Below are 25,112 nucleotides of genomic sequence, written 5' to 3'. Positions count from 1 at the left end.
CCTGCTTTATATCAATTTGTATTTGTGACCACTCATTCATTCTCTTGTTTTTTTTCCCCCGCTTTGCACAGTCTTCTCTTACTTTTAATTAATTTATATGCCTTTTACTTTGGCTTGTGTTTCTTTAAAATCTTCTCTTAATGTGTTTCGATCTCTTATGTAAGGCACTTAATGAATTTATTTTGCCTTTTTCAATTTAGATTGAATTTTGGACACACAATTTGCTGTAATACTTTATATTATAAACCATTTTACATTACTGAACATTGTAAACTGACACCAGCAGCCCCTGATAAATGTATTGATCTCCATACAAGGCTGGATACAGAACACTGACAATCATATTCATCAGGAATTTCACCATTTTATGTCATATTAGGTGTATTTTATTGCCCCTTAGACTAAAATACGTGTGGTGTGCTCGCCCGGGGGCTGGTGCGGGTGGGTATGCGGGGTGCCCCCCCATTGGCGTTGCCGGGCCCCACTGCTCTGTCCATTTTTGCCCTCTGGACTCGCATTGGGTCCCGGCTCCGGTTCCCTCCGGCCGGCCTCCGGTGGCGGCCTGCCCCGGTGTTGGGCTGGTTGCCGTCCCTTCGGCGGGGCGCTCTGCCCCTGTGTCTGGCTTCCCGGCTGCTTGGGGCCGTCGGCCCCCCTTGGGGGTGGGGGTGGGTGGGGTGTGGGTGGGTGGGGTGGTGGGGTGTGGGGGTTTGGTGGGGGCTGGGGCGGGCGGGGTTGGGGTTTGGGTGGCGGGTGGGTCCGCTTGCCCCGGGCTGCCTGGGCCGGTTCCGGCGTGCTGGGGGTGTTGGTAGCTTCGCCCTCTTGTCTTCGGGGTCCGTGTGGTACATGGTGGCCCCGGTTGCTCTCTGGGGGCGCTGCCCCGTGGCTCCTCGGCCTGTGGGGGGTGCCCTGTCGGCTTGGCACTGCACTGCTGTGATGGCTGTTCTGGGCTTCGGGGTCTTTCACACTTGCATGTGCATGTTTGCTCAGGTCCCACCAGCTCCTGTCGAGTTCCGCTGTTGAGCAGTGATGGGACCCGCCGGAATGTGCTGAGACTCTCTCCAGAGTCTAATCTCAAACTAAACCCTCTCTCCTTTTCTCTAGTATCTTCCTCTAGTATCATCTGGCCTATTCCACTCTATACTAACATGACACCCACAACTATGGTGTTTAGTACTGTCTGGCTAATTATTCTTTCATTTATTTATTTATTTATTGTTTGTTTGGTTTTCTGTTCTCTTGTGTATGTGTTTGCTTTTTTGTCTTATTGATGGGTAATTATTAGTTGGGAATAGCACAACACCTGATATTCTTCAGATGTAATAGCATTGCTTGCTAGACCCTGTCCCTGTCCATCCCCTCTCGTCCTGTCCACCCCTTTGTTTCCCCTCACATCACCACTGAGGTGTAGCACTGCCCTCTCTGGCTCTTAAACAGGGTAATGTAATAAAAAGTGTCAGCTTAGCTTTCAGGGAGGGCTGGTGATGGTCACACGCATGCACCAAATAATAAGATATTTGGCTGCAAGACTAAAATATGCATTAATCTCATAAAGTGTTGACACCCCTTTCATGGAGTTAAACAATGAGAATAAATGCAGACAAAAAAGAAGAAAAAAAAAAAAAAAAAAAAAAATACGTGTGGCTTTTTGCTACTTGACTTTGAAGTTTGACTTTCCGTGTGCAGAGTTTAAAAGTAGTTTTTTTTTGTGCTCACCTTAAATCTCAGTTTAAGATGTGCTCATATTGGATGGTTTTGTTCATATGGTGCCATTCAGAAGTTTGGGGATTTAGTAATGTACTTATTTTGAAAGGAAAGCATTTTTTTTCCAATGAAAATGACATTAAATTGATCAGAATTAGAGTCTAGACATTGTTGATGTGGTAAATGACTATTCTAGCTGGAAATGACTGATTTTAATGGAATATCTCCATAGGGGTACAGAGGAACATTTCCAGCAACCATCACTCCTGTGTTCTAATGCTACATTGTGTTAGCTAATCGTGTTGAAAGGCTCATTGATGATTGGGAAACCCATGTGTAATTATGTTAGCATGTGAATGAAAGTGTGAGTTTTCATGGAAAACACACTCAATTGTCTGGGTGACCCCAGACTTTTGAACAGTAGTGTACAATAGTTTGGTGAGTAAACTTGAAGCCTCCAGTGCTCATATATGTCGAGAGTGGACTTAGATCTTGGATGTTTTGAATGACCGAGAGGAAATAGAGTGGGGTTTTGGTGGAAAAATCCTAAAACCCAAGTATTTTATTATGGCTGAAGGGGACTTTAGGATCCATAGCTTGAAGAAAATTAGTTGTAACAGCACAGGGAAAACAAACCTACGGCTCACCCAGTGGGGGGGGGGGTGTGTGTGTGTGTGTGTGTGTGTGTGTGTGTGTGTGTGTGTGTGTGTGTGTGTGTGTGTGTGTGTGTGTGTGTGTGTGTGTGTGTGTGTGTGTGTGTGTGTGTGTGTGTGTGTGTGTGTGTGTGTGTTCTTGTACTTGCTACATGGTGAGTACCATTTTCTGCATTTAACTATCAAAGTGAGGACATTTTTACAAAGTGAGGACATTTTGGCCGGTCCTCACTTTGAAACAGCCATGTTTGAGGGTGAAGACTTGTTTTTAGAGAACAGGTATGAATTGAGGTTTGGTTAGGGTTAGGGTAAGGATTAAGTTTAGGCAATCAGTTGTGATGGTTAAGGTTAGGGTAAGGCTCTAGGAAATGCATTACGCCTATGGATGTCCTCACTAAGATAGAAGTACAAATGTGTGTGTGTGTGTGTGTGTGTGTGTGTGTGTGTGTGTGTGTGTGTGTGTGTGTGTGTGTGTGTGTGTGTGTGTGTGTGTGTGTGTGTGTGTGTGTGTGTGTGTGTGTGTGTGTGTGTGTGTGTGTGTGTGTGTGTGTGTGTGTGTGTGTGTGTGTGTGTGTGTGTGTGTGTGTGTGTGTGGGAGGTGAGTAAACCACAGAGACCTTAATCCACGCTACAGGCCTAAAAGCATAAAATTGTAGAACTCTTCTAAATTGCATAACCCATTCAAATTGCATCGGATTACCATTATCCTCCCAGCCTGGTGGGACCCAGCGGGTTTTTTTTGCCGAAGGCAGTGGAGTCCAACTCACTCTCCAGGCCGTCCACTGCCTCCCTGCCAAAATACTGCAGGACTTCAACTCATCAGATCTGCACACAAGAGGCACATAGAGCAGATGACGATGCAGACGCAAGGAAAAGCCTTTCATATCCCACCGCTGTCACATTTCAGGAGTGGAGATGAAGGCTCCTTCCTCTCATTAAGCCAGATTCAAAAAACAGGCGTTCTGACAATACCGCAAACTGAAGCTGGCATCAAATCACGCACATTGTCTTATATCAGACAAGTTATTTCACTGGGAACATGATATAACAAACTCTGAGTTCATTCAGACCTCAGGGACTTTTAGCTGTAGTGGAAGAATTTGAGCTCGCTCCACTCTTTTTTTTTTTTTTTTTTCTTCTCTGGCTGCTCTTGATAGTTTGTCCTGGAAAGGCCTCTGAACTATCACATTGTTTCACATCACAAGGAAAAGCATCTCTTGCTCACTTCGCATCACGAAATGTGTATTGTCAGCCACAACTTAAGTTATGTTTATGGTGTGACTCAATGTTTTCCAGAGAATACACCCACTGTTTTAAAAACGATGCTTGCAGCTTTTTAAAGATGTTGCCTGCTTTAACACAGCAGCATGCCCAGGTGCACTGTAATGTGTTTACAGCGCTAATATGCTGATGTTTACCACACTCACATCTCAGTTAAACTGAACTAAAACACATGATGAAGCTATGCATTCTTCTTTTGCTGCTATTTTATTTGACGTGTTTCTGCAATTTTTGTATCCATCTCAATACCAGTAACAAAAATGAGGATTCAGCATCAGTGTGTTATCCAAAGTTACAACTAAATAAGTGAAGTAAAAGTCAGGCCGATATGTATGCTTTGCAGGTATTCGGCCAATTGCAGAGCCCTAAACTTAAGTTTCAAGCACACAATTTTCAGAATTTATGCACATGATTTTGTACTGCTGAGTGAATAATTTGAGCACTCGATATTGCAATAAAATTTGCCTTCGTGTTAAAATTCTTCCATCAAATCTGCATTTCATTCTCATTATGCATTACTCAGAATTAATAAGGTTTAGTTTAAAATTTGGCTAAGAGTTCATCACTTTTCAAAGTAATGTTTTTGGAATAAAAACTTACATGAAGATTGTGTTTGTCATCATCAAGAAACATCAAGACAATGTTTCTTTTTCCAATATTTAAAGCCTGGATGTGTTTTTTTGCATGTAATAATTGAAAATATTTGTGTATTTCTAAATTCAAACTCTATCATGATATGTTTTGTTGTCATGTTTGACACATGTTTAACTGTCTGGCTGTAATTCTGCAGTCAAATAGCCCGTATGGGATCTTAGTAAAGACAGAAATGAACAATTTACTTGTTTGTGTGCGCAAATTATTAAGTTGAAAAGACTTAAAACTGTATAATGTGCACAAAGAATCAATTTGAAAGCATAAATTTCTGAGTCTTATAAACCAAAGATTATTTTTGACACTTTCCAGCATTTAAATGTCATAAATAACAGATAAAAATAAATCAAGGTGTTACGTGAAGGGTGAGAAATTACTATAATTCATTCATACAGATGTGTATACCAGTTTTCATGGAAATATTTTATTTTGAACCGACTAACAAACAAAAAGACAGACTGATGCTGCCATCAGTGCCACCCTTCTGTCAGTATTCACACATGGAGAGAAACGTTTTTCTAACAAATGCTTTATTAGTCAGTTTAAAAATGAACACACTGGTCTGGTGATCTACAGGAGTACCACAGTACACAGCCACACGGAGATGAGAGATAAAAACAGTAACACACAAACACGACACACGCGCACACACACACACACACACACACACACACCAACATGATGAGTTATTAACACATTTTCCGCCTCGTGTTTTTTCCCATCAAACACGCATCACCTTGGATTTCATGGTTAGGAGTAAACAGAAGATACATTCAATAATCTGCTGTACAAGAATGTAATACTTACATTTACCTCCCATTGCCTAAAAATACAATAATATTCCCCTTCGAGATCCATTTTTAGGCTTATATATATGATCATGTCTTTTAAAAAATTGCAAAGATGTCTATATACATGGAGGAGAGGTGAAGGAAACCACAAAAAATAAAGATTAACTTGCTAAAAAAAAAGAATACAAATAGTTTGTGGGAAGGCAGATGGCAAGCCTTGACGCTTTCCCTTTTGTCTTCAGTTTAAGATACCATGGCAACAGATTGATGGTTCGCAAAGACTGGGAATCGGGAAGGAAAAGGGAGGACGTCTCATCATGTAATCATCTTCTGTCTACGTGAGGTTCTGGGAAGAAAACAAAACAAAAGAATGAGCACAAACAAATGTACCGACACTCATTTGAATACAAACTCCATGAAACGCGTACAGCAGAGAGCCGAGTTGATGCCGAATTTTTTAACACCATCATTGAAATCAATATTTTATGCATGTTGATATTTATTTTGTCATTTTTTTCTTCCTTAGTTGCATACTGAGAAATTGGATGAGGACGATGCTTCCTCAAATCGATACATGAAACAAATGCCATGTTTCATCATCTTTCCACGCTTTCTTTTTAATTCCCAAAAGTTTAATTAATGCCATTTAAATCAGTGTCTCAATGTGACCGCTTCTTCTGCAGCTGTTTAGGGATTAGTGGATAAAAACATGCTTTTTTCTGGTACTTTAAAATGAAATTCTGCAAAACTTCACTCATGTAATGGTTCTGTTCTGCATTTTCTTGTAATTTTTAAGGTGACATATCAAGAATTATGAATGTATGAGCTGCAAAATCCAAATGCAATACCCAAGTGACCCTGCTCTCTTGTGAAAAAAAAACCTTTCTAAATACTTTTTAAAATTATAAATACCTCCAAAACTGTCAGTTATCTCAAAAAGAGTTTTCGGACCACCATTTCAAAATAAGCTTTAAAAGTAATACTGAATATGAAGAGAGTGGCAATGAATAGCAAAGAAGTCGATGGTGTTGCGTGGGCGGTTTGCAAAGTTTTCAGGGACATTTTGATCATTTTTTTTTCTCCCAACTGCAAAAACACTTAAATCACTACTTTCCTTCCTTGAAATTAAGCTCTCTGTAGCATCCACCCTCTATCACTGAAAATGAAAAAGATATCACTCAAGCCTACAGAATGTGAGTTTTATTCTGAAAAGATTAGATTATTTCATCTCTTTCTAATAAAACACGTTTAATTCAAAAGTACCAAGTTTACAAGTGTGCATACTGCATATTTACACTCAATAGAACATACATTTCCTATTATGGATTAGAAGACTGACCTTGAGATTGTAGTTTTTTCTTGATTCACTCTCTTAGATCACTACTTTTTGGCTCCTCTGTGCCAATTTGCCCCCATTTTCAATCAATCAATCAATCAATCAATCAATCAATCAGTCTTTCCGTACAAATCTCCCTCCTTGTCCTGGAACTGTGGCCGCAAACAAAAAAATAATAATCTTGTGCACCTTGTGTATTAAGATGGAACCTGATCATAAAGATCCATTTATAAATACTAAAATAGGCACAACATTTGCAAATTTTCAGATGACAAAATGGCATTAAAACAACTTTTGGAAAATGTTTTCCACTGATATTGGAAAGACATTTAGGTCCAGTTTCAACAAGACAATCCAAATTCCTCTTGAACTGCCCATAACCCACCCTGTGCAGACCCAATATGTGTTCAGCAGTTAATACACATACCTCATCTCTCCTCCGGCCAGCAGTGGAGGGTCTCGGAAAACCTCCTCTTCCACCCAGTGACCCGTAGCCCGACATCTGGACCTTGGGGAGGAAGCTCGACTGCCCATGCGGGATTACATTCTCATCTGCACACGACAAACAGATTGCTCAAAGTTGCAGCTGTATTTATATAGGTTAAACCCTAAGTGAGGGAGCAGACTGAAAATAGACCCCCTGCTATTAAAGGCAGAGCCACTACTACAGGATAATAAGTGTGTGTACACAGACAGCAGTTGGCTCTGTCTAAGCTGAAAGGGATTTGTATGAAGCATCACAATAATATTAACACATGTCTACTTGGGGTCCAGCTGTTCAAGCAAGATGGCACATATTGCCGGGACATATATTGTTCTTTTTTGCATCACTTACCCTGTGATAACCACTTGCTCGACCCTCTCCTCTGGGGTGAGAAATGTTCTCCCCTCTTAGGAAGAGTGGGGGAGTCGCTCCCCTCTTTTCTTTCGCCGTCGGTTCGACTGCGGCTCAAAACATCCGCCAGGAGCTGCAGGGAGTCATCTGTGGGAGGGGGAGCTGGTGCAGGGGGGAGTTCTGTGTATGATTGATCATTGATTATTAAAAATAAAACCCACAAAGACAAATTCGCCGTTAATGGAAAAGTTGGACATTCGGGCTTATTCGCTTTCTCGGCCAGAATTAGATAAGAAGCCACAACTCATTTGTCTCAGTATTAAATATGAAACTACAGCCGTTAGCTTTGCAGCTGAAAACAGTTAACCTGACTCACCCTGAAGCGGCAAAATCACCTTCATGATTAACATGCCGTATATCTCAGCTCCTTAATGAGCACAAAAGCTGCAAAGCAAAAAATGACAACTGGTCATTTTACACGGTGTCATGACCAGTTGCCAGGCAACCAGTGGAGATAGGACTGGACCGTTCAACAAAGAGTCAAACACATGAGACCCTAGACAAGAAAATGAGTAAGCGAAGCTCGAAAAATGTCAAACTTTTCCTTCAGCAGTCTTTGCTAAACGTTTACAGTAAAGTTTAAAAGTGTCAGAAATAATGCATACTGAATTCTCTTTTATTTAAGAAGCAAGGCTAGTGACGTGATGTTAAGCTAAATGCTAATGTCAAAACACTAACATGCTCACATGAACAGTGTGGACATGCTGAGGGCTGAAATAGGAGCAAAGTTCACCGTATTGACTGTCTTAATTTAGCATCAGCACACAAAATACAGCATTTTGATGATAACGTCAGGATTTAGTCGACAATGTATTGGACACAAAGAAATTTTGATGCTAGAAGCTACATGACACATGAAGAGATCACCAAAGTTAATATGACTCAGTGTCTGTGGATGTCTTTGCAAAACTAGATTTAAACATTATTACAGAATGAAGAAACACAAAGAATGCAAAGTTGGAACACTGCTTTAAATTAATAATGTAGTAAATAGATAAATATTTAGTTTGATTTTGTTTTTTTATTGTTCAAGGGAAAGACAATGGTTGTCCATTTCTTTAGGAGCGTCTTCTCCGTCACAAATATTTCCCTCACTATGCTCAGCCATTGTTTTAAGGTTTAGGATTCAGATTTAACTCATTAGTTTTTGTAATTGCCTTTTCTATTTAGTATGAGTAATGTTTTATGCAGATATCAATCTTTTTTCGTAATAACAACCTCTTTCTTTCACCAAAGGACAATACCCTAGTATTTTTAGATGTTTTATGTTCGAGGATCTTCCTTGAATTTTGACATGTTATCCCAAAATACTCACAATTTTACATATCATATGTCTAATATCTGTGGGAGGGATTAGCATCTATGTGTCCACACTATATCCAGTACCGCTGTTGTGATTGGTTGTGTTTACTTTTTAACTTTTCAACGCCTGAATTTATTTACAGTTAAATAAAAAAAATGTTTTTAGTGTGTTTTTGCTTTCCAGCTGATGCTAAAATAAGTGGAGACTGTTAATTTGTCTATTACACATGTAACAACCTGCAAAATGCAGATAATTAAAAGAAATGTGTTTTACAATATGTATGAGTGTAACTGGTGAAAACTACGTTGCCCATGATTCTTTTCATGTATAATGTTGTGTTTACTCTGTCAATGTGTTTTTAAGGCGTTTGAGTGATGTATTTTAAACCAATAGGGTTGTCGATAAAGCTGCACTCTTAGCCAATCAGAACACGTTTTGTTGGCGAGTGGGAAAAAAAGGGAGAGAAAAACGGCACCACACGTGAGTGAGAGCGACATTGGAGAAAGAGAGTGAGAGGAGAGTACACACACGGTTAAAGAGAACAGCAGAGGACCATCACAGAAAACCAAGTTTAATGTCGAGGTGATTAAAAGTTGTAGACCTGGATACTTTTAAAGTATTGGTATAACTAATATTTAACGGATTTCTGTCTTATGAAACCTGTAGTTTAGCGTCTCACTCTACTGAAGTTCAAAGTGAAGTGCAGCAAGGCTAGCCGTTAGCCGCGGTTATTGTTTTGTTATTAGCTTGAGAAAGTCTAGTGGACTCAAATGTGGACATTTAAGCACGCATTGCTATCAGAGACAATCAGTTATCAACACCAACTGCCACTTTGACTGAGGAGGATCGGGAGAGCTGAGGACTTCACTGGAGGACCATGCATGCTAATTAGCCTGTTGCTACTGCTGCCATGAGGGACCCCGCAGCTGAACTTGGATGGACACAGAGGATGCTGTTGCATCTCGCTTGCTGCTGCTGCTTCATCTTCTTGGTTACATTGACCACACACACACACACACACACACACACACACACACACACACACACACACACACACACACACACACACACACACAAAAACTGAACATTTGAAGCTGCTTAAAACTGTCTGACTGTACACACACACACCTGAACATTGACAGTTATTTGGTTGACCTGCATAATTTATTATTTGACGTTATTAATATTCTAGACATTTATTTGTTTTCTGGGGAAATACAATTGCAGCTCATAGGTGTGTGAGTTAAGTAGTTCCACAGTGGAAGCACCGCGCTATTATTGTTCTTTGTAGTGCTTGTAAAAGGTTCCGAGGTACGTATTGAATATGCACAAACCGGCACTGGGGGAATGGATATCTGGGCTGCAGTCTGAATGAAAGTGGTATGTTGTGAATTCATGACAATAGGTGTCAAGTGATTAAATATCTTTGCAAAGTTTCATGGCAGTCCTACCAATAGTTGTTGAGCTATTTTAGTTGAGACCAAAGGGATGGACGTCTGGAGTGACACTGCAGCCAACAGAGCAATGCTACCAAAGTGGTTAAAGATTCTTAAAAATAAGATTATTTTTCAAAACTACAACAGAAATGATATGTATGTGAAACAGTGCTTCGTACCTGCTTCGCCATGCAGCTCTCGCCTGCTCTGTCCGTCCTTGGGCGTTTTCTTCTTACTCCTGGATCTGTGTGTCTGAGCTGTGGGGCTCGACTCTGCAGCTGAAGCAGATTGTCCTGACAAGAGACCACATTGATGTCATCCTCAGGAAACTTAAGAGAAACCGGGGAACGCTGAGCTTCACTCTGAGTAAATGTGACAGGATTTTCGTGTACAAATACTCTCTGTGAGTAACATCATAAACTAAATTATACATGACACCGTGTGGTTGTGTGTGGCCTGTTCGGAGGACGTGAGGCATCAAGATGAATTCAAACTGACCTTTGCCGAGGCTTTCCCCCTTGAAATCATCTGCCCACTGGCTGGTGTGGTACACCTCGCTGGCGTCCCGGGCCTTGGTGTTGGTAAACAGATCAGGGTTGGACTGGGAGACCTGGGAGTGGTGACGGGCCAAGAGGTCGAAGTGCTGCAGCCGAGGACTGTCGGTGGGTTTGGTGGCGTCTCGCTGGGGGTAAGACATGAGCGTTGCTGTGTAGGAAAGATCCTCCAGCTTGGGAGGCAGGATGGAGAGCTCTTCCTTCGAAGCGTCCATCAGATAGGTTCTGGCCGGCAGTGGAGGACACCAGTCGTCATCTTCCTCCTCAGAGCTAAAGGAGGCACAGTGAGGAAGGGCAGCATAAGTGTGTGCCTTTAACAGAAAACTGCATTTAAAAACTACATATATAGTAAACAGTAGGATAGCAATGAGGGGAACTAAGTCCACAAAGCCCTAATGTGAACATTAAACTAAAAGCATCTGAAATCATCTGCAGTGTTTAAATTTTACACTATTAGCATGGCAGCTAAACTGTTGGCTGCATAAATAATTCAAGTGGTGGATAACAGACGAGATGAGCTCATAAAATGGATTCTAAAGGTCACTGCAGGCAGGACTGTGCAGCAGATTACACTAAAATTGGTCTATTTCACTGTATTGAAAGTATTATAAAACACTACATCATTTTGAAATGTGATCATGCTTAATTTAGCATTTTATTCAGTTTTATGCTTGTTTTTACAAACATTAAAATGATAAAAATGATTGTAATGGATTGTGTCTTTAAGTTTCTAAAGTGTCATTAAGCTACTTCTATGCTGCATCAGAGCAGGTTAGCACTGCAACTAATTATTATTATTTCTACAAATAAAACAGAATTATAGTTACTGTTTCCTTTTAATATGAAAGATGCCTTTTTTTTCTCAGTGGAGAGGCCAGAGCAAGATGGACTTTTATGCTGAGATAATAAAGAAGATCTAAGCAAAATTCTAATGGGAATAATAATGCAAACCCCTCATAGTGAAAGCTTCACACAGTAATTAGATCACGTTCAGAAAGGAGGTGAAAGAGATTTCAGACGTTCTTCAATGTGATCAAAACAATGATTTGACTTTATAACCACAACAATCACGTGTTTCATGCAAATTTTTAGAGAATATAATATTCACCATTTTACAAAAATACAGTAAAGTAGATTTTACATCATTAGTTTTGCAAGTATTTGATTGGAAACCGAATTGTTGAAGACCTTTGTCTCAAATAAATTTAATTTGTCTTCACAGTAGTAGACAAACAAACATCAGGTACAGAGGTGTGACAGGACAGCAAGTATTAAATAAAATCTAAATACAAGCAGCAAATCTTAAAAAAATACATAATCTCATTACAAGTTCCTATGAAAAAGAGAAACCAGCATGGAGAAGCAGAGGACAAGAACCACCTCCTTGATTCTTGTTGTCACTTCAGTGCCGTCGGGGCTAATTTAATGACAGACATGTCATTGAAAATGGAAAGTACTAATCCAGCCTGTCAGATGGTGGCTAATGTCATTACAAAAGATGTGGTGCAGTCAGAACAGCCCTCTGATGCCGCCCCGTTATGTCCGCAATCTAATGTGTCAGAACTAGTTAGAGTGAACTCTCCCCTCTGCAGCCTCGCAGCTCAATCGACTCATTGCCCCGAGACACAACTGTTAATTTGAAAACTCCCCAGACTCCAAACTTCACTCAAGTTTTGTTTGACAGCCTTGGCAGAGTTGCGGGGCAGCTTTGATATCCATCTGCCTTAACTCCCTCTGTCATATAGGTGAAGTCAGAGGCCTTGACGCTAATAATATATTGACTGAATGAATATCGGAGAGCACAAAAAGCAACTGTGTTCTATGAGGCGGAAAAATGGCCTCGATACACAGATTGGAAGATATTTCAGACTGCAGCGATGAGCCTTACCTGTGTTGCGCCTCTTCTTTGTTGGCTTTTGCGTGGCATCTGTCTTTGTTGGCAGGAAGAGGCAGCGACAAAACGTCCACCCAGGTGAGTGGAGTGGACTTGGACGAGGACCCGGTAGACTTCTGCTTAACAATTTTGTCTGAAAAATAAAAATACAAAATTAACAGCAAAGTACAAGATGTAATCAGTGTGCTACTACTATCGCCACCTTGACCCTGAGGCAGAAGCTGTCATCTAGTTAAATTAATGAATATGCTCAAGTAAATACAGGCTTTTGAAACTCCTCGTTCTCTCTGCTTATCAGTACATGAAGGATGTTTCTTTTTGTTAGCTATTTTTTTTCAGCATTCCTTCACATTCTTAGTTACAGTACATTTCCATTCACAGTTTACACATTTAGGCTGCGTTCAGACTGCAGGGCTTAATGCTCAATTCCGATTTTTTTTTTGTGAAATACGATTTTTTTTGCGAGTTCGTTCACATTTCCAATTAAATGCGACTTGTATGCGATCTCCTGTGTGAACCTCACACGACCCAAAAGTGTCCCGCATGCATAGAAGAGGACACAACAACGAGACGCAGAGAGCGTGTTCAGTGTTTACGGAAGTAAACATGGACGCTAACAGTAGAGCATGTCTGGCCATTTTAAAGTTGTTGTCCAGCCGGAGCCAGCATATTTATAACTTCATCATTTTAAGGAGAAGGTCAAGAAGGAAGAGACCAGGATTTTGGCCCTGGCATTTTGTGGGGCAGTGGAAGCAACGTCTGTCCAGAGAACTGTGTGGGTGCGGAGTCGCAGAGGAGTGGTGGGATAGTGATGTGAGAGGCTTCACAGATGCGGACTTCATTCAGAATTTTCGAATGATAAGGGCGACCTTTACGTACATATGTGAGCGCCTCTTTTTAACACTCACGACAAGACACATGTCTTCGGCAGCCCGAAGACGTGTTTCGCTTGAACGCAGAATAGTGACATTTGTCGTGTACCAATGACGTATAGGTCGGATAAATGCGACCTGGCCGTTCAGACTGAAGTCGCATGGCAAAAGATCCGATACGTATCAGAATTAGGACCACATATCCAAGTGGCCATTTGAAAAAATCGGATCTGTGTCGTTCAGACTGTCATGAAAAGATCAGATACAGGTCACATAGGGGCAAAAAAATCAGATTTGGGTCACTTGAGCCTGCAGTGTGAACGTAGCCTTAAAGGCATGCCAGGTTTATTTGTATAGCTAAAGCAATTCAAAGACGTGTAGATAGAACAGGAAAAGGAATCTGAAGTAGATATTTCATTTGTAATGGTGGAAAAATCCTTGCTGAGCATATTTAACCCTTTACGCTTCAGTGCGTCGTAGGTGTACCGCCGGCGGTACACCTACTAATTTGCATAGGAATTTCAAGAATGTCCGACGGCTGCAAACCTGATTATACAAACACTATACGCCGATGGAAAGCTTAGATTCTCATGAATCCGCCGGTATAAACCACTTTCAGATGTGATTACCACAGCGGGTGAGAAAAACACATTTGTCCGACAAAAACAAATATTCATCCATCCGTTCTCTATACACGGCTTCAACGCACACAGCGCGACTCACATTTCCGGGTTCATTATTACACACAGAAAAAAAGATTCCACAAAAAACGGTCATAATCCAACCTTTTACATCCAGACAACACAAGCCAGTAAACTATTTTGTCCAAAACATGTCCTGAAGTCGGTATAAAATCCACGAATCGGTCGTTTTCAAGGAAATGCACCTCGCGATGTGCGTCCAATATTCCCTGTATTTTTCGTCATTTTTTTTATTTAAAAATAGAATATTAGCGATTTTTTTGTACTGAAAACGGCTGGAATTGACTGAAGCTTAAAGGGTTAAAAGAATAAACCCTACATTTTGCCATAGTGTTGCAAGTATTGTACTACGACTCGTTTATTCTTCAAGTGGCCGACACAAAATGGTGTATATGAACACAAATCAAACACATTTTCAGTTAAAACAGTACAACGTATACTCTACTACAGGTAACCCAGCTGTCTCAAAACAGTCTCATACTGTCTCATTACATTTCTACCTTGTTTAATGAAAATAAATTGATTATTCAGTGCAAAAAAAACAACACAGATATCCTCATTATATAATAATGTCTAAGTATATCAGGACTACAGCAGAAGATCAGCGGTTATCAATCATTGCTATACTTGTGGTGATACTTCCACTTGATATTAACCTCGAAACAAACAAAAACTGTCGAAATAACCAAATGAAAGCTTAAGCTTGTAATATTTCTTCAGAAGTATTTTATTCAGGTATCTCCTTTAACCCCTCCCCTAAAATAATCTGATGAAACTAAACAGATTCTGTGAAAGAATAAAAATTCTGTCTTATTCAATTCTACTGAAAAGCCACGAGTGACTCATCTACAACCAACAGTCGTGACAAAAACTCAAGGAAATTCATTTGGCCTGGGCTGAACTGTAGGCAGCGGTTACACAGAGGAGAGAGGAGAAACAAATAAAAAATGTAGAGAGTAAATGATGTATAATGCATAGAGTCACTGTCTTTGCAGAGTCGGTAACATCTGTGGGCTCTTGGAAAAATGTTGTACATGTTGATTCCAGTTTTTTTGTAAAATAAATAAAAGCACATCAAATTTATTTTGCTTGTTTTTTATATATATATATAAATAATTTATAAAAAAAAAATTGGCATATTGCAGAGAAGTCAGCTTTGAGTTCTTGCTACTTTTAGCCATGGTTGTGTGGTTTCCTTAGAGGTCCAGGATTTTAACATGTATTACAGTGAAAAATAAACCCACAGTGAATAAAAAATGTGACATGAGCAGAAGATGGCTAGAAACATAGGGTTTGGAGTTGAGAGGGTCGTTGTAATGAAAAGGGCCCAAAATACCAAGAAACAAGCTCTTTTTTTCAAAACAATAATAATAATGGATTTTATTTATAAAGCACATTACATTTGTGGACAAATCTCAATGTGCAGTTGTAAAATGTCTCACTGAGTCTTATTTATGTGATCAGATTTACAAGAAGTATGATGCATGAGTCACATTTTTTTAATCTTATGTTTTAGAGAATTAAGCACGCTGAATTCACTGTTAAAGCATGAGTAGGCAGTATTTTTTTGGCATCACTGGGCAAAAAAAAATCGACGTTCAGCAATTCTATCTTTAGCAAATTAGAATTTAAATGGTCTGAGAGGAAACTAGAATGCTAGACATCTCCTATTGGCTTTGTTTTCTGGCTGTAGAAAATCTAGCTGGAGATTTTAACGATTTCAAGCCTTTTTCCTGATTCTGTGAGATAGTATAAATAGCAACAAGGTTTCATGGCAAGAATAAGATGTCTTGGTGCTATGAGCAAGATGGAGAAGTTTCACTTAGGAAGCTAGGGTTGGTATCCTGGGTGAAGACACAAATTAATGTAGACTCTTAACTTCAAAAAAGTGTTGATGCTAAAGAAATCGTAAAATTTTGAGTATCTTCAGTCAAGTTCTGCAGCTTTTTCTAAAAATCATGACACAGTTACAGAAAAAAATGATTAGACCACCCTTGTTTTCTTTAATTTCTTGTTCATTTCAATGCCCGGTACCACTAAAAATGTATATTACCTGAAGAATACAATGAACGCAACAAAAAATGCAGCTGATTAGATAGTACTTTGTCTTGGTTTCCTGTTTACATTCAAGCCATAGCACAACTCAGAAGTTGTCAGCTCTCACATAATGCCTTAAATAAAAGAATTATGTGAAGCCACAAAGTCTGCCATCTTGGCACTGCTGGAAATTGGCATGAGTGAGAGACAGGTTGCAAAAAAAACTAAAGATCTCCAATACAGCTGTTCATTACACCAAGAAAAAACAAGCCCAACATGGTACTACCAAACTGCAAGCTAGACGCAGCAGAAAACATCTTTCTACCGCCCTAGATGACCATGTACTCATCCGTTCCTGTGTCAGGAATTGGGCACTGTGGAGAAATGTGATTTGTTCGGCAAGGACAGTTCGAAACAGAATTCTTAAAGCTGGTCTGCAGTCACACAGGGCATGGAAAAAGCCCTTCATCACCGAAAAACCGAGGAAAGCCCGGTTAGTCTTTGCTGGGGATCACAAGGACTGGACTGTTGATGATTGGACTAAGGTTCTCTTCAGTGGTGAATCCAATTTTTAGTTGATGCCTGCTCCAGCCAACTTAATGGTTAGCAGGAAGCCTGGAGAAGCTACAAACCAGACTGTCTTGCCTCTACAGCAAAAACATGGGGGTGGATCAGTAGCGATCTGGGGTTGTTTCAGTATGGGTGGAACAGGACAAATGCAAGTGTGTGAAGGGTGAATGAGTCAGGTCATGTGCAGGGCGACTCTTGAAAACACCCTTCTTCCATCTGCTAAAAAACTCTTTCCTGCCTCGAATGACTGGATTTTCCAGCAAGACAATGCCCCTTGCCACATGGCAAGGTCAGTTAAAGCCTGGAAAGAGAACCAGAACATTTGAACCATGCCTTGGCCTGTTCAATCTCCAGATCTAAATGCAATTGAAAACCTGTGGAAAATCATCAAACGCAAAATGGAGAACCAGAAGCCCAAAAATACAGCAAATTTGTTTGAATTTGTGCAATAGGAATGCGCTGCTGTGACAGCAGAACAATGTCAGAAGCTGGTGGAGAGCTTACCAAGACGCATTGCTGCAGTCATCAAAAACAGTGGTTATGCAATCAAGTACTAATTCCTGTGTGTATCATGTGACTAAAATAGTCCGAAAAGAAAACATGGAATGCCTAAAAGCTGTTTTTGGCAGTACAATGCCATAGACATTGATGTAAGAACTTAAGTGTTTTTGGCTATTATCAAGAAAACCATGGAAAATGGTTAGATATCAGCTCTTAAACTAAACTCTTATGATTATATTATGATTATATTTCTCCACAAAAATGTGCCTTTAGTTGTATCAGGCATTAAAATGAACAAGAAATTTAAGAAACAAGGGTGGTCTAATATTTTTTTCCATGACTGTATGTTCAGTCAAAATTTGGACAAAAGGTTTTCCAAAGCTCCATTTTTTTTTAATAAATGCATTGTGCTAAATACAGAATACAGAAGTAGAAAATACTCACCGTTGTTTTTCTTGGTGTACTGGAGTTTGGCATATTCAGATCCAGACTGGCCAGACTGGATGGTCCACTGGTCCAGGTCCTTCTCTAGACCCACCAGCGCGCTGTTTGCCAGAACTGGGTTGCTGCTGTATGGGTCGGGACCCTGGTTGTAAGACGTACAGGAGTAGGTGTCGTAATACGCCAGCAGGTCGTCCTCGGCGGTGGTGTTGATGGTGCTGTAGATGGGGCTGTCGTTGGATGCCGTGCTGCGTTTCTCCGTCTGGTTCGGGTAGTTGATGATCCCAATAGCTGAACAGCAAAGGACTGTGTTACATTAACAATTATGATCATCTATTCAGCTGTGTAACGTGTTCTAAGTCAGAACTCTTACAGTTATAATACCGCTCTGAGTCCAGCTTTCCTGAGCAGCAGTTGACTGAGTCTTTGCTGTGAGTGAGGTTTGGAGTTGGCCAGGAGTCGGCCAGCCAGGGGTAGTTGCCCATATTTGATCCCAAAAAACTAGGCCTGAGAAGAAAGTTGAGTTGTATCAGTGCTAAACTACACAGTGACATTTAACATCTGAGTCAAATCACAATGTAGAATTTACCCTCCGTTGATGATTCCTGATCCTTCGCTGTGAGCAAAGCCAACTGCAAGAAAAAAGCAGCAGAAAAGATAAAGCATTTAAGCCTAAATACTTCCTCTCCACTAGGTTCACTGGAAGATAAAGGCGTTTTGGGCTGAGTTATTATACTCCATTACCAAATAAACAGTATATCCCACGCAGGGTTTAAGAAAGCAGATCTGAATCGATATTTAATGCAGATACAGTGTTGCCCTACATACACTGAGAGGCACACAAAAGATCTCTATACAGTCTGCAATGCATTAAGATGCAGATGTCATTTTCTCCACTGACGTATCTGCAGTCAAGGCCAGCTGAATTAACATGATAATAAAATCCATACAAAAATGTGCAATCATACAACAGTCGCTGTGAATTATTTATCGGGAAATCAAATCGCATATGTTTTTTTTCCTAAAGGCCTCGGGCGGTCCATTGAACAAAATATCTCTCAAAGTCAGAAAACAACTGATGTGTTTGCGAGCTCATGTGCCAAAGGGCGTAAATCTAAAATTAACTCCATGTGTTGGGTACTTTTTAACGTATGCTTCAGTGTATTCCTGCCATGAAAACAACCCAGTGGGGATAAATACATTTTAATTAACCGAGCATGCGATTAAAGGCGTTGCTTTGTGAAAATACAAACTAAAATTGAAAACATTCATCACTGTTAGAGATATCCCCCGAGGTCTATTAAGAACTTTGTCACTGTCGGTGGTTGAAAACAAAATCAGATGGTTTGCTCAAACAACTACAGAAGCCTTTTTTCTCTGTAGCGTCTCCCTTGTATAACGAGTTAGATGTGAGAAAGCTGTCCGAAAAATCCTCCTGAGTCATTCTAGCCTTTCCTATCTTTAACACATCTTGTCATCAGATTTAAAACCCTATTAAGACAAACAAGCTTGTTTTTTCCCGCTCACCTGCTGGCGTGTAAGCGAAAGATGTGGTATAGTGTCCCAGCTGCTTCCTCCTGCGATGGCGACAGTAAAGCCACCCGCTGAAGCCCATGAGAACCAGCCAAGCGGCCACACCGAGGCCTGCGATGAAGGCCGGCTGGCGGATGACATTTGCGATCTGCTGGGCGATGCTGAGGTCGCTGCCTTTCTTCACGGCCGTCGAAGTGTTGTCCAGTGGCGGAGCTGAAAGGAAAGTAATCCAGTTAAGATTCAAGAGTGTTTTTTGTCACATATTCATACAGTATGTGCAGTGAAATGCAACGTGACTGTTCTCAAGGGTGCGCAGTAACAATAAGACACTATAAAACGTGAAATTTCTTTTAAAAAAATAACAGTCGTGACAAAAATTCAAGGACTTTTGGGTTGACCTGGGCTGAACTGCAGGAAGCGTTTACACAGGACAGCAAGAAGAAACGAATAAAAAATGTTGAGAGTAAATTCTCAAGGCTGTGCAATAACAGTAAGACATTATAAGCTAAAAAATTACTCAAAAAACGACAATCATGTGACAAAAATTCAGGGAAAAAATGTTAGAAATAATAACCTTAAACTAAAGTTTAGTATATTATATACTACAATGAGCATCTTCACTGTGAAATAATGATGCTTCTGAGTAGTTTGTGGCCATTACGTTTAATCTAGATCACGTAAAAACAATCTAATGTCAGTTTAAATGAGATTTTGTCAGTGTCTGTCTTGAGTCTTGTTACTCCGTGAGCAAATATAACCACAACTTGTCCTTTCTTCTACGTTTTTTTCTTTTTTTTTTTTTTACTGACTGAACCAACAAGATGTGTCAATTAGTGAGCCTCAGAGGTGTTACTTTGGGACAGAACCAGGTTATTTGTTTCTCCATTTTATCCATCTAAGCTAAGCTAGTTTTGACATCTACATCTTCACATGTAACTTTCTGCAAGAAATGTAACAAGAGCAGTTCTCCAACTTCTCAATTATTTTCTGTAAAGTTGCAGGTGAAGTTAAAGGGAGAAGGAAAATATCTCAGAAAACACAAAAAGCAACACATCTCCTCTGGGCTGCAACCTGTCTGGATAAGTGGCCATGAAGCCGACAGGATGATAAAAGCAGAGAAAAAAACACTGCACATCCTCAGCCAGTCAATGTTCACACAGTTAAATAAATGCTAATCTGCAGCATACAGTTTGAACTAACTTGCGCGCTCCCCGACTTAAATATTTTAATGTTTTCACACTCCGACATGAGCGTTGATGATGTATTAAGTATAAACCCATTCATACACCACAATCAACACATATTTTACCTGCGGTGAACACAGGCAGCTCAGAGTGCATCTTGCCATATTTTTCAGTGTGTAGCAGCTGTAACAGTTTGAGTGACTCACTGAGGAGCAGGCTGACAGGCGGGCTTTGAGCGCCCACACCCAGGCTGGTGACAGCAGCCACTGCGATGGTGTAGCGGACGTCGGGCAGCAGGCCTGTCAGCAGGATGGACAGAACTGCTCCGTCCACCGTTCGGTTGATCTGGCTCTCCTGCTCCACGCTGCCGCCCAGACACCAGACCTGATGGACGCCAGACACACACGGTTCAAAACTTTAGACACATCCACAGCGCTTCCCAATGACAAGATGAGGCCTGTGATTAAGACAGATTCCAAAAAAAGCCTCTGTGTCTTTCATTTTTTGACACTGAAGCTTTATGTGGTTGCATAGAGCCGAGAATGACAGGAAAGACACAGCGGTGATGAAAGAGAATTGTATGTCATTAAAAGCCAGATTTAAACTCTTGATGTTGGAAATGTATGCGCCTTTAGGCAGCTTGGTTCTGACTCTTTCATGAAAGTTGATGCATGTTAGATGAAGAAATATTTAGAGTAACTAAAAGCAGAAGCAGCACCACAATGCTAAAATGTTTCCCATCTGAAGTTATACAGACATCAAACTGATCCCATGTAAGTTAATATTGATAGTTTTTTTCAAGAAGCTACTTATAAGATTAAAAAACACTAATAAAGGATGACCTGAAAGCTAAGGGGTTAAGGACAAATGTCCATGACAAGTCCCCAAAGTTTCAATTCAATTCCATATGATTTATGATTTCATCCCGCTGAACCCCAAAGCCTGATTTTTTTTCAGCGATGCTATCTCTAAAAAAGATTACCAAAATTACACCATTTATCAGAGCCACAAACTGTAAAAACATGATAAATTGGCATTGATCATCTGTGATGTGGCTTTCTAACAAAAAGCTTATAATCTTGATGCTTTATCTAAACTTTATTCTACATGTCTAATTTTAAAAATCATCAAAAATAAACCAGTTAGTTATTTTGTGAAAATAAAAAATTCTGTGCTGCTCAGTACAATGGATAATTCATTACTGACTCAGCTGTTAGTAGCAGTCACGTCACAAAGATTCTGTGAACTTCTGGCTAAACCGTGACGAACTGCAGGCTGTGTTACCAGAGAACAAACAGGAAACAAAGATGGAGTGAAATTAAAACATGTCGGAAGCAGAATATCTATAGTATGTGAAGTCACTCTTTTCTCAGTATTTGTAACAGCTGTGGGCACTTGGAAGAATGTTGTACGCATTAATTCAAGGTTTCTTCATAGGCTTCATTGTAGCCTAGTGACTATTATTATATGCTATAATAGTAAGTAGTGAAAGAAAATGAGTCATCAAAGTGAACATTATCAGCAAACTGACTCAGTAATGTTTGCGTCTGTACACATTTTTGTCAATATTTGCCACTAAAACTACTGCTCATATTTCGCTCAGCAGGCTGACAGACTCTTTACTTCACACAGGTGACCCTGAACCATCTCTTAGTTATGCTGCTGTAAGCCAACACTCCTGGGGGATTTCCCATGATGCACTGAGCACCTCTCCTCTCCCCATTTTCTCTCTCCATACATTTATATGCCACCATCGCATGTCAGCATCTTTGTGTCTTCTCTCTCTCTCCGGTATTTGTGCTTCTTCCTCTCTGTCTTCTCTCTCTGGACTTTTCTGCAGGTATTTCTGTCTCTGGAGCTGCATGTTTATGATCTGCGGTTATCAGCCTCACCAACCTGTCTAGCATTTATTGTTTCTTAAATTCTCATTTTTTCTCTCCCCTCTTGCCCCAACCGAACGGGGCATGTGGTGGGTTAAAGGTTTTCTTCCTTTGAAATGCGAGTTTTTCTGCTGTCACCAGGAGTTCACTCACTGTGGAATTTTGAGTTTCTTTCTATAATGCTATAAAATTGACCACATTATTTAAAAGAAATACCCTGATAGAACTTATGTGATGATCTGGTTCCATATAAATAAAATTGAAGTGATTTAAAAAAAATTAAATGCCATATTAAATTAGGCATAGCTGTAAAATACCTGAGCGCAAGAATATGAATATTTCTGCTTCTGAATTCAACTTTTCATTTATGAGAGTGTTACAGACTTGGGAAGTTCACAGTCTGGCTCTCAGATCAGGCTCGATCTGCTGCACCTGTGAGATTGAGCTCGGCTGTTGTCAATCAGCTGGGCGGGGATATAAGGAGGGATCTCTCAACGGCTAGGTTGGTTGTGGGTAGGTGACCTGGGAGGTTTGACACCATCAGTCGGCCTTCTTATGGAAACCTAATTGTCTTTGTGTCGTGTCAGTGCACAGAACCCAGCACTTCCTTGCTTTTGTTCTGGGTTTTTGTTTGGTCTCCCACCTCGGTAGATTTAGTGGAGGATAGTGGTATTCAACCACACACTATCCTCTTTAGACCACAGAACCCTGTTTTCTGTTTGTTTGTGCAGTTTTTGTTAGTTTCACCTGTTAACAACCTTAGTTCATTTAGTTTTGTCTGAGAAAAGAAGAGGGGTGAAACGTAACAAGAGGAGGAATGTATTTAAACTTTATACTCGCTAAGTTGAAAGCAAGATTTACTTTGAGCTTAGAAATAAAGATATGCAGAATGTTTAAGATGGAGCTCATTTAAACTGCTCTGATCTGATCTATGACTCGATTTTAAAATGAACTTAGTCTATCTTGAATATAAAATCTTTACTAACAAGGTAGCGAGAGTAACATAGTTAATTTCCACATCTGCATTCATCTACAGTGAGCAAACCCTTTATTAATTACTCTTTTGTGAACTTTCTGTGATGAAGACACCGAGAGTCATAATGAGAACATGTCCTGTAATCCCAACTTACCGAGTCAATATTTCATTTTTCACTTTCAAGTGCTGGAGGGCTTTTATTGGGCGTAGTTCACAGAAAATGAAACATTTAAGGAGATTGAAAGTGATCCTTCCCTTCGGCTGTCGAGTTCAAAAGAATCTGGTTTTTCAATGTCAGACTTGTGCGGTTTACTCGTAACTTTCTACATGTAGACACAGATGGTCAGAATAAATCAAAACAATAAAACTGCACGATCCATTTAAATGCTTTTTTTTTTTCCACTGGATAAGCAGCCTGATGATTAGTAATCAGTGTTGTGCTCATGCTAAGAAACAAATAATCAGAACTCTACTTTTTTTTCTTCTCACAGAGCAAACAGATGACAGGGACAGTCAGCGTTCAGCCGAGAATCTGATGACAAACTGAGTCTCTTTCGGCGAGTTCTGGCGGCACATAAGAGGCAATGAGTAATTAGCGATAGTTAATCAAAATCAGTGTTTTTCATGAGCGTCTAAACAACAAGTCTGGACAACACTGAGTAATGCCTGCGTAAAAATACAAACACCAAGGATTAAAAGAATAATTTGTTCTACTTTATTTGGCTGCGTTGGTGACTGATGGTCTCAGAAGCAGAAATAAGCAGAGGACAGACAGCTGGGCTGCTCTCACCTTGTACTCTCGGATGATGCCGCTCTGAGTGTTATGAGGCGGCGGCTCCCAGGAAACACTGATGCTGGAGCTGTTGGTGAGCTGCACCACAGAAACCGCCTGCGGAGGAGCACTCAGAACTGTAAACACAGAGAGGAAGCAAAGAGATATTTGTACAATTATTAATAGATGCCACTATTGTTGTGCTGTTCTGTTCACTGGTTTGCAATTTTCAATAAATTTCCTGGAAAGAAATGATGTAATCTGGATCAGATTTACAGGGGAAATGGAATTGAACTGAAATAAAGGTTACATTTAATACAGAGTAATTGAGCAGTCTACCCCCCGCCCCCCCGAATTTCATACACAAATTCACATCTTAATTTTGAGGACACTTTTTAGATATTAAAAATAATTTATTTAGAAGTTGCAGACATTTACTACCTACATTGTGTAGTTTTTTTCTTTGATTTTTTTAAAAGTTACCTTCATTGTGCATTTAAAGGCTATTATAAAGCCTTTAAATGCCTTATCTAAAGCACAATGATAAATTCTACATTTCTACAATTTCATTTCGCAGACACTTCTATACAATGCGACGCACATCTGAGAGTAGATACAACACAAGCCAGATCTATTTGGGAGAAAGCAACCTGGATAAGTGCCCCACAACAAGTTCAAGTGTCATAGTAGTAACTTTTACAAAATAAAGTCTTAATCCTGGTGTTGACGTCAGTGATTATCTAAAAGGAATAGTTTGACATTTCGAGTAATGCACCAATTTACCTTCTTGGCACTCACTGGTACTTGCGCACAAAGACTGGAACTAAGGGGAAAAACAGCAAGACTGTCTCCATCTAAAAGTTTTTTAACAAAATCCAGTACCAGCACCTCTAAACCTCACCATTAACATGTGTGTGTAAAATTGTGTTTTTACTCTACACAAGCAAGATTATTATTTGACCTACTCCCCTCAGTTTCCAGGCTCATCAAATTAAAAACATAAGTGTTCTCTAGTATGTGGAGTCACACCTGTGGGCACTTGGAAAACCGTAATTTTTGCTTTAAAAAAAAAAGATTTATGGCATTATGATGTTGTGCTACAGAAGGCATTTCTCTCTACTTGTAGCCAAACTTGAACTGCTTCCACAGA

At 40.1% G+C, this 25,112-nt stretch overlaps 1 protein-coding gene across 3 annotated transcripts in view; it reads right to left on the bottom strand.

The window, feature by feature from the left end:
* Nucleotides 1-4,799: 4,799 nt before the first annotated feature.
* zgc:77784 (uncharacterized protein LOC402947 homolog) overlaps nt 4,800-25,112 on the bottom strand; it is a 67,260-nt gene continuing 46,947 nt past the window's right edge. Inside the window, exons 15-26 of one of the 3 annotated variants that reach the window (XM_022211692.2) lie at nt 23,981-24,099; nt 20,541-20,718; nt 19,145-19,363; nt 18,207-18,249; nt 17,991-18,124; nt 17,621-17,908; nt 12,490-12,628; nt 10,546-10,871; nt 10,227-10,340; nt 7,249-7,410; nt 6,841-6,965; nt 4,800-5,423 (exon numbers count right to left, since the gene is read on the bottom strand). In XM_022211692.2, the coding sequence (XP_022067384.2) occupies nt 5,412-5,423; nt 6,841-6,965; nt 7,249-7,410; nt 10,227-10,340; nt 10,546-10,871; nt 12,490-12,628; nt 17,621-17,908; nt 17,991-18,124; nt 18,207-18,249; nt 19,145-19,363; nt 20,541-20,718; nt 23,981-24,099 (1,859 nt within the window). In that variant the 3' untranslated portion in view covers nt 4,800-5,411. Of the gene's footprint in view, nt 5,424-6,840; nt 6,966-7,248; nt 7,429-8,370; nt 9,596-10,226; nt 10,341-10,545; nt 10,872-12,489; nt 12,629-17,620; nt 17,909-17,990; nt 18,125-18,206; nt 18,250-19,144; nt 19,364-20,540; nt 20,719-23,980; nt 24,100-25,112 lie in introns of those variants that run through there. The other 2 variants (XM_022211683.2, XM_022211703.2) reach the window with 2 other exon arrangements.

Source organism: Acanthochromis polyacanthus, chromosome 13, assembly GCF_021347895.1.
Source record: "Acanthochromis polyacanthus isolate Apoly-LR-REF ecotype Palm Island chromosome 13, KAUST_Apoly_ChrSc, whole genome shotgun sequence".
Lineage (NCBI taxonomy): Eukaryota > Metazoa > Chordata > Actinopteri > Pomacentridae > Acanthochromis > Acanthochromis polyacanthus.
This window is presented reverse-complemented; position numbering and strand designations above follow the sequence as displayed.